Raw genomic sequence first — 10435 nt, 5'->3', positions numbered from 1 at the left:
TCACCAACCCCCAGACCTTTTAAGGAGTTTTACATGTTCTATGCTTTTATACTGCTGGGGTTTTCCGAAAGAAACTGCATTTCCTTTACGCTCCCTTTCTCTTTCTCTTGGGCATAGGGCGCAAAGAGGAGACTGTGCCTTTCCTACATTTGAGCAGTTTAGGGGTTATCCTGAAATCAGTGCTAACTGGGATCTAACTCAGGCCAAGGGTACATGCAGAATGGCGCTCCATGCACGATTCAATTTTCACTTACAGCTATTTTAAATCCTTAGCTTCTACCTCCTCATATTGGCCACCTGAGATAGCCACCTCATTCTGCCTCATAGTAGAACGTAACTTGCTGGCATCCAGAGACGTAGCCAAGGGGGGGGGTTCTTGGGGTCCGTACCCTCCCTTCTGTTAGATAAAATGAATGGTGTGTGCTAACGCGCCGCCACACCCAAGCCCCATTATAATGGTGGCACTTAGTCTGGACCCCCCCTTCCCAAAATCCTGGCTACGTCCCTGTGGTATCTGTGGCATCAGTAAAATGTAGTTTTGGTGGAGCACCAGACCTAATTGACAGACCAGGCTGAATATCTCACCAATATACAAATCAAAGAATTCCACAGAATGGAGCCATGCTAGTTATAGTGGCGTCAAACTGCTTTATTCCTAGAGAGTGGGAGAACTGCAGGGGAAGTCTGTCTCAATCAAAATAGAGTCATACTGTTACTTCCCTTGATTTGGATACTATACTGCTGTTGATGCAACTTAGAATTTCATTGGGATTTATTTTAGCATCACACAATGGATTCATGTCTAGTTTGTGCTCTACAAAAACCCTTAGATCCTTTTCTGATATAGTTCTATCAGTCTAGGGGAGACAGATCCATCCATCCATCCATCCCTTGATTTATATCGTGTTTCTCCCCCAGAGTAGAACTCGTCATCATTGTTGTTGTCATCATCAACATGATCATCAAAACTGGAAAGAAGCTTCTTTGTTACCAGAGTTTGAAAAAGTTACTTTTGTTGGCTACAACATCTAGAACCTGGCCAAACTGACTATGCTAGTTGGTTAACTATGGGCAAATGAAAACCGAAAAAGTAACTTTCCCAGCCTCTGCCTTTCCTATTGATAAAGCAAATGGCCCCACCTGGTGGCCACAAAGTTAGAGTTCAACTGATAGTGCCATAAAGATTTGCTGGTAGCTTTCTTTAAAAATCAGAAAAGTTTGAGGTGCATATGGGTTACCTTGTTAATGTGTCCTTCCTGCACAGGCGTTCCTGGGAAAAGGACGGAAACCTTCTATGACTGTTGCAAAGAGCCTTATCCAGATGTGACCTTCACCGTAACAATGCGGCGGAGGACTCTGTATTATGGACTCAACCTTCTTATTCCATGCGTTCTGATCTCAGCTCTCGCCCTTCTTGTTTTTCTTCTTCCGGCAGACTCAGGAGAGAAGATCTCGCTTGGTAAACATTGGCATCTGCTTCTAAGCAAAACTACCTTGCATGATATTTCATTTCATTGGCATAGTAGAGAAAAGGCACAGGTTGAACTTCTCAAGAAATCACAGAATACTTGGACATGGGTAAATCAGGTGGTGAGTAAAAATAGCCTCTTTCTGGCTTTACTCATCCATCTTTTCCATGAGACAGAATGAACCACCTTATCTGACACAATGGGATGGACTAATGGAATAGACCCATTGAATGGGATCTACCTAGGTATTGACTCACCAGACAATGGTTGGTTCAGTGTGCCTCCCATAGTAGAGACTAACTAATAAAATTCAGGCCAAGGTGTCAGGTGTAGTGGTTGGAGCATTGGGCTATATGGAGAGATCTTGGTTCAAATCCTCCTTACTCTAAACAAAGTTAATGGGATCACTTTCAGCCAGGTGTCAACTCTCTTTCCTCTTAGCCTACCTCATAAGGTTGCTCTGAGCATGAAGTGGGATAAGGCTTGTGTCCTTCTCCTTGGGCTTCTTGGTGCAAAGGTGAGTTGTACCTGAAACAAATAAGTTAAAGTAATATTATTTATTGATTTATTAGTTACAGTTATATCCTGCTTCTAGTCCCAAGCATTTTAGATAAGGGAGACTCAACCTGTACCATTGTATCCCTATGGTTTTCTATACATTTTTGTATGCTGTCACTGGGTAGATTTTATGAAATAGCTATAAATCATAAGGTGCACATTGTTTCGGTGGCAGATTGCTCAGTTTGGATATTGGCATCATGATTGGCATGTTATTAAAATGGCTAATAAGTAAATTAGTGAACTTATTTAACAAGGTACCAGTCCTGATGAATGTTGGCATCAAGGCTGGCATGTTGCTGCGTAAATTCACTAATCCTTCCATTCCTGAATCCAAATCAGCTGGGGGGGGGGCAAATTTATACTTCATATACTTCAGAAAATCTCTCCTCTTATATTGCCATTCTTCAAAATTTCAAAAGACAGTGGCATCTGTTGGCATCCATGTCCATGAGGCAGCCTGCCTACTTTGGGATTTTAGAGATGGAATTGATGGGTGCAGAATTAATGCAGCTTAACACCGCTTTAACTGTCATGGCTCCATCCTATGAAATTCTGGGATGTGTAGTTTGTTGTGGCACCAGAGCTCTCTGACAATGAAGTCTAAATATCACACAACACTACCGATCCCAGAATTCCATTGCATTGACCCATGGTGTTGATGCAGCCTACATTTCCCTCAGTTTCAAAAGTGCTACAAGATCCCTTCCTTAAATAAATACAGCAGTTTAGAATTGTCCTACAAAGTTCAGAGTGAAATCTAGCAAAGATACAGAGCCGCCTTCCCAGCAATATGGAAACTGCAATTGTCCGGTGTCTTCCAAATTCAATTATTTAATGATGGAAATATCCTCTTCTTTCTATGTTGATTCCCATTGTATAAATGTACCTTTCTTTAAGTGTGGATGAGTGGGGCGGGGATGGAGACAATAATCTGAAAAGGTCTCAGCTGCAAAAGACAGTCCTTTTTGGCTCTTCCGTTTGGCACGGTTCTCCACATAAGCGATGAGCGATGCAAAAACGGCATGCCAGAGGTCACCGTTTCCAGCCCTGCACAAAATGAGATATTAAAAATGGCTGGGCCCTTTCCAACTCCATATGGCAAAGGAGAAAGACAAGGATTTTTTCTTTTATTCCTGATCTTTTAATCCACACGGATGGGACCTTGGAGGAGGTGGCTCTTAAACCTTTTATTTTATTTTTCACTATGAGATGCCAGGAAAGGAGAGGAAGAAAACAACAACCCCACACTTATCCACTTTGAGGTGGCTTCACACATGTGTTAATGTTGCCCCTTTATATAAATGGGCTCTTCCTGGACCTCTCCAAATCATTTTTTAAAACCTCCAAATGAAGAATCATACCCCAGAACCAACGTTGTTGTTGTTGTTGTTGTTGTTGTTTATCCAAGTCATTTCTAACTTATGGAGACTCTAAGGCATTCGCCTATCATGGAGTTTTATTGGCAGGTTTCATCAGAGGGGGGGTTGCCATGGCCATCCTTTGAGGCTGAGAGAGTGTGACTTGCCCAAGGTCTCCCAGTGTCCTAGTCCAATGCTCAAACCACTACAACATGCTGGCTCTTTACAGGGTGCAATTATGGCTTAAAAGAGCGGTTCCAAACTTTGGTCCTCCAGATGTTTTGGACTTCAACTCCTAGGAGCCCCAGCCAGCTTGGCCAACTGTCAGAACTTCTGGGAGCTGAAGTCCAAAACATCTGGGCAACCAAAGTTTGGGAATCACTGGCTTCAAAGAAGGATGGGGAAAAACTATGCCAATGGGGTAGATGCAGACTCCAAGGCCATTTCTGTGATCCTTGGGGCCCCAGTCCTCCAAAGTAGTAATGCCCTAAAGTTTGGAAATTGCTGCCCTAAATTGTTGCTACATTAATTTTGCTCCTGGGCCCTTTTGACCCACTGGGCCATTTAGGCACAAGAAAATTTTTGTTTTCTAACAGAAAGTGACCCAGAAATCAACCTTCCATTTACTTCAGGTTTTTAAAAAGGCCTTTCTTGGGGCTAAAACAGTGGCACAGAGCTGTTCATCCCAGTCTACACCATGCAAAGGGAGCAGAGTACTATACACATGCTGCTTTTTTAATATGACATTTTCGCTCTCTTTTTACTCAGCGCTGAGCTTGCCCCTTTAGCCCTGATACCATACCCCATAATTTGTCTTTCAGGGATAACCGTTCTATTGTCCCTCACTGTTTTTATGCTCCTGGTAGCAGAAATTATGCCGGCGACGTCCGATTCGGTGCCGTTGATCGGTGAGTCCTTGCGATATTTCATTTTCGAAGGCGAGTTTATTTTCAGGTGTGCAGCCTAGCCCTAATAGGACAGAACAGGGAGCACCTGCCTTAAGGTAGTGCGATGAAAGCTAGATCATTTGAAACGCGATTCGAAAAGAACAAGATATTAGCTTTATGGGGTGGAACTATTGGTTCAGCTGCAATACTGCATGTGGGTTCAATTTGTGGTTCAATTTGTGGAAATGTAGAAATTATATGTGTGTGTGCACACACATGCATGCACGCACTCACGCACGCACACACACATCTAATTTCCTCCCTTCACCTTTTGCAGCACAGTATTTTGCCAGCACTATGATCATCGTCGGCCTCTCCGTGGTTGTGACTGTCATCGTCCTACAATATCATCACCACGATCCAGACGGAGGGAAAATGCCCAAATGGGTAAGAGCCAATTTGAAGCCCATTTTCTCTGTTCCAAACTTAAAGATCAGACGTCTGCCACAGGAGAGTTCTCCGTGTTCCCTCCGCTCCCCCCAGATATGAATGCAACAAGGCAGAGAAGGAAACTCATCTGGGCAAAGGGATTGTCATTTTGAGCACGTACGATTCTGCCATGTACAAATTAACTGACTGTAAGCCCTCTATATGACACACTGTCACACAGACTCAGCTGCGGTAATGTATATTTTATTTACTAAAATGTTTTACTCTGCCTTTTCATCCACGAAGGCCCTAGAGGCAGAGAGCAAATCAATTATAAATTGCATTCCAAAGAGACTTTAAAAATACGAACATCCTCATTACCAATACAAACATAAAAACCCACCCTGATGAATCAGACCATGAATTCCTGCCTCCTATATAGCAGGAGCATATTCCTCCCTGCATGAATTTCCATGTATTTTCACAAACAGAATTCAGGGCAGGGCCTGCAGTATCACTGCCGAGTGATAGTACTGGATCTCTTAAGCAACCAAACTGGCAAAGCAGAAGGTGAACAAGAACCAGTCCTACACCCACCCAGCCTCCCAAGGGTCTACTAGAGCAAAGAAAGTCCAAAAACATTTGGAGCAAAACAGGACCACAGGTTCTGTGATACAAAGGGGGTCGGACATATATCTTCCTTCACTGGATGGGTTTGGTGAGATAGTCAGCTTGGTCTTTAGAGAGGTCTGGTGCCAAACTCCAGATCCTAGGATTCTGTAGGATAAAGTCATGGCAATTAAAGTGGTATCAAATTACTTTATTTCTGCAATACTGATTCATATTGCCGCCTCAGATGAAGCCAAGGGCAAACCCCCTTTGAACAGATTCTGCCAAGAAAATCCAGAGACACGTTTGTCTTAGGGTTGCCATAAGTTAGAAATGACTTGAAGGCACACAACTGCAACCAGAGACAGGAAGGCAAAATTGATGGAAGGGTTTCAGGCCAGTCCTGTGTCTTTCTGTGCACAGTGCAGTCTTCAAGAAGAACCATGATGACTGTGCTTTAATTTTGCTTGATGTCTCATTCTAAGATCAGAAGCTTAAAGGAACGTAGTTCTCCTTTCATGTGGTGGGCCTCTAACGCGCAACATGCGTACACCTCAAAGGCCAACAAAATCATGCAGATTCCCCCTGCAGCTGCCCTCTTTCATCCAGGGTTAAAGGCAGAGACCATCAAAAAGCCAGCATTGGCGCTGCTCTGATGGCATGGCAGAGAGGCATTAGCACTACTAAGACTGCCATCAGGACAGCTGCAGGGAGGGATTATTCAATGCCCATGGAGGGTGGCATAAAGCTCAAGATCAAGTTCTGAAATAATAATAATAATAATAATAATAATAATAATAATAATACTGTACCAAAAAGAAATGTAGGTGAATTGCAGTGAATGTTTCTCTTGTCTGTTCCGATTTGATTTCTTCACAGTGACTTTCCCCCCCCCTCTGAATACTTTCTCTACGATTCTTTCTGCAAGTGTAGGCATCATTTTTATTCTGCCACAGCTGAATTTGGGCAGAGCAGTCTGACATTTTTTATCACCCAGCTGGCTCCATTATCAATGGGGCGGTGACTCCATTTCGGGTTTCAGTCCAGACATTAAAGAAACAAAAGGTGTGGAACCCTTTTGCCTGAAATAGATTTTGCACTTTGGATAGTTCCTTTAATGTTTGGTACCAGCTGCAATATGGCATAGTGGTTCGAAGGTTGGACTATGAAGCTGGAGATCAGGGTTCAAATCCTGGCTCAGCCATGTAGACCTATTGGGTGAGCTGGGGCAAGTGACACTCTCTCAGCCTCAGAGGATGGCAATGGCAAAACCCCCTCTGAAGAAACTTCTCAAGAAAACTCCATGATAGGTTTGCCTTAGGGTTGCTGCAAGTCGGAAGTAACTTGAAGGCACACAACCACAAGAACAACAATAGCTGCAGTAGTTTTTATCATAAACCATCCACTTCCACTGCGACACAATAAGTTTCTGTGAAGGTTTTCCTCCCTGTTCTGGATGGAAAGCCATGAAGTCAATATGGGGGCCAGAAGACTTCTGGTTGTTGAGGGTTGTTGAAATTGTTGTCTACAAAAAGGAATCTTTGCAAACTTTTACTAACCGTTATCATGACTTGTGCTTAAGATCAGAGTGAGGCATTGGAGAGAAATCACTGATTTCACTCATTGTAAGATTGCTTCTAGCACAGAATTCTTGCAGAGGATAAACAGAGGATATTCCAAAATTGGATTTGGAGTTTCTGTAAGACTTTGGCATTAAGTAAGTCCCATGAGGGTTTTTTTGTTGTTGCAAATTACCGTCAGTGTTCTTCTGTGACTGTCAGACATCTCCTGCATTTGAGAGACTTTTGAAAAGTTCTCATTAGGGAAAGTCAGACTGAAAGTGTTTGGAAGGGCCAAAATGTAAATAACCCACTGCAAATGTGGTTTTAAAATAATTGTATCTCGAAAAAGAGGAAAACAGTTCATGATGCCAAGGTATAAATATGAGTGGAATCCTCTTGGGGAATTGCAAAAAGGAGGGATAGAAATAAAGCAATCGATGGATGGACAGTGGGTAGACCGTCTGTACTTAAACATCTTTAACTTCATTAGAGGTTGAAAAATTAATTTCAAAAGCCTCAGGTCTTCAGCCTTCTCTGCCAAAGAGTGTTGGCGCCTCACAAAACTACATATCCCAGAGTTGTATAAAAGGGGCCCATGACACTATAGAGCCAGTATACAGTGTAGATGCATCTAGACTGTGCATTTTACACTGTGGTGATGCATTGCACAATGGCTCTCACTCATTGGAACATGTTGCACAATGTTGCTATTCTGCATGGGGGTTGTGTAATGCCGGTGTAGCATATCTCTTTATGTGGATTTTTACACAGGACTAGGGGGGTGTTGGGTTGCAGTGATTGTTTTCTTCATAGGAAACCTATTTTCTACATAGACAAATATTGCATGTGGGAGGCAAATTCATGTTTTTCTCTGCATGACAGTTCTTCTGCAACACATCAAGACATATTCATAGACAGGTAGAAAACTGTGCAAATGTCTCACTGACATATTACTCTTCTCAGTGTGGTTTCCTGACAGTCTTTCAACCTGCAAACAAAAAAATGGAGAATATTCTTCCCTTTCCCAGGCAATTGGACAAATGGTCTTGTCTTCCCAAAGTGAGCTTAAAAGACAAATGACATTCAAGAGAGAATGATGTTCAAAGAGGAAATCCTATGAAATGTAAAATAACCTGTTCTCTCATGTTTCCCAGACCAGAATCATTCTTCTCAACTGGTGTGCCTGGTTCTTGCGGATGAAAAGACCTGGTGAGGACAAAGTACGGCCTGCATGCCAACACAAGCAACGCCGATGTAGCATGTCCAGTGTTGATATTAACACAGTGAGCGGGCAACAGTCCAGTAATGGAAATATGCTCTATATTGGATTCAGAGGCCTGGAAGGTGTGCATTGTACTCCAACCACCGATTCAGGTGTGATCTGTGGAAGAATGACTTGTTCCCCCACAGATGATGACAACCTCCTTCACAGCGGACACCCTTCGGAAACTGACCCGGACCTTGCAAAGATCTTGGAGGAAGTCCGTTACATTGCCAATCGGTTCAGAGACCAAGACGAGGCGGAAGCCATTTGCAACGAGTGGAAGTTTGCCGCTTCCGTTGTGGACCGTCTCTGCTTGATGGCCTTTTCGGTTTTCACCATCATTTGTACGATTGGCATTTTAATGTCGGCGCCCAATTTTGTTGAGGCTGTTTCGAAAGATTTTGCTTGAGCTGCGAAAATGTCAGCGAGCTATATCCAAAAAAATAAAAAATAAAAATAATATTACGTAGCAATAGTCTATTCGGTGCACTTTGCTTATACAGGATGTGGGGATGCAAACCATGTTGGGGAGGGGAGAGTCTAAGAAAAGGACAGTATCACAATTAATAGCCTGGACAACTGCCTGGGCCATATGTATTCTGCATCCTTGCCCCTTGAGATGACCACATTTGGTGTTTGGAATAAATTATTTAAGTTAAGTCTATCTGCATCTTCTTTGCATTATTCATTCACTTTCCAGAATTCCAGTTCTCAGTGAATTTACTCTTTTTGTTTCATATCAAGGATTAATTTCATCTAACCAAGTTTTTTGATCTGAGCCTTTGGGATGATTGGGAACCACTAAAAGCCCTGGGGGAGAACACATGCAGCCATATTTGTTTTAGGACTTTAAGGTAAACCTAGCCAATGGCCCAATTCATATCTCTGAAAAAGGCCGCACTGGACGTGGCCTGTTTCCCTCCGGAGGGACAGCGCAGCAGCCAAACCATTGTCCCTCCACTGTAAAAAGTACCTGGAAAAATCGAGTGTGCCAGTGATGTAAGCGACGCATAGCGACTTGTATATGCTGCATGTGCCTTACATCAAGATGGTGGCACCCATGTGGACAGGACACTGCCATGATGCTTCTGTGTCATGCCAGGGTTAGGGATCATGCAGTTGGTGTGCGGTCCCTAACTTGGTATCGCCGGCAGCATGCCACTTCAGGACTGTCTGTCCCAGGCCCAATGATTGACATCTTGTGTCAGGTGGTCAGCATAACACTCTGACCATATAGTTTGATGTCCTCCTGCACTTGGGCAATTGCTAGGTCCTAGGAGTGCTGCCATTGCTGGTCCATCTTGGTGAGAAGGGAAGGAGAGATGGGACATAATTCAGAGGAAGAAGATGCAGCTGGACTCAGCTCTGTGCGAAAAAGAAATGAAGGTGTGTTCCCAGATAAAATACATCCTTGTTTCTCTTCCCTTTGAAGCAGAGGCTGGCTACATCTTCCTCCTGTGGATTGCCTCCTCATTCTTTCACCTTCATACCAGGAGCAACAGTGTCCCCTGGGGTTGGCAGCTGAGAAGGAGAAAGTTTGGCAAGTGGTACAGAGGACAAAAGCAGATAGGAAGAGCATCAACTCATTTGAGATAAGGGTACTGTGGATGGCCAAAACAAATGGGTCTTTGAACAGATCAAGCCTGAAATCCCCTTGGAAACTGAGATGATCAAACTGAGGCTGTTGTACTTTGGACACATTATGAGAAGACACAACTCACTAGAAAAGACAATAATGTTAGGAAAGGTAGAGGGAAGCAGAAAGAGAGGAAGACCACATGGCAGAAGAATGGACTTAATCAGGGAGGCCACAATGATGGCTTTATAGGACCTAAGCAGAGCAGTGGAGGATAGGGAGTCTTGAAGCTGTCTCAACCACAGGGTTGTCTCGAGTTGGGGTTGACTTGAAAGCAATTGAAAACAAACAAAGGATGGGGGGATATTGCCTTGAACTTCATCCAAAAAGAGGCATATATATGAGTAAGCCACATTTGCACACATGTATGACACTAATGAGAGCCAGCATGGTGTAATGGTTTGAGTGTAGGACTAGGACTCTGGAGATCAGTGTTTGATTCTCTGCTACGGAAACCCCTTGGCTGACCTTGGGTGAGTCACACACTCTCAGCCCAAGAAAATCCTGCGATAGGTTCACCTTAGGGCTACCCTAAGTTGGAAACAACTTGAAGGTACACAGCAAGAACAATGACACTAATAGGATGCTAGAGATGATATTAGAACATGAAAACAAGAGTGGACATAGGCCAGGAGCAAAACAATAATAACAACAAGATAC

The 10435-nt window shown here is 43.4% G+C and overlaps 1 protein-coding gene across 15 annotated transcripts in view; it reads left to right on the top strand.

Moving 5' to 3' along the window:
• LOC121935598 (neuronal acetylcholine receptor subunit alpha-7) overlaps window positions 1–8803 on the top strand; it is a 43537-nt gene extending 34734 nt beyond the window's left edge. For all 15 annotated transcript variants that reach the window (XM_042477285.1, XM_042477287.1, XM_042477290.1 and 12 more), the window contains exons 6-9: window positions 1265–1459; window positions 4210–4296; window positions 4613–4722; window positions 8030–8803. In XM_042477285.1, coding sequence (XP_042333219.1) covers window positions 1265–1459; window positions 4210–4296; window positions 4613–4722; window positions 8030–8548 — 911 coding nt within the window. In that variant the 3' untranslated portion in view covers window positions 8549–8803. The remainder of the gene's footprint in view (window positions 1–1264; window positions 1460–4209; window positions 4297–4612; window positions 4723–8029) is intronic.
• Window positions 8804–10435: the final 1632 nt, after the last annotated feature.

The sequence above is a fragment of the Sceloporus undulatus genome, chromosome 6, assembly GCF_019175285.1.
Source record: "Sceloporus undulatus isolate JIND9_A2432 ecotype Alabama chromosome 6, SceUnd_v1.1, whole genome shotgun sequence".
Classification (NCBI taxonomy): Eukaryota; Metazoa; Chordata; class Lepidosauria; order Squamata; family Phrynosomatidae; genus Sceloporus; species Sceloporus undulatus.
Note: the sequence above shows the minus strand (reverse complement) of the source record. Positions and strands in the feature narration are given on the sequence as shown.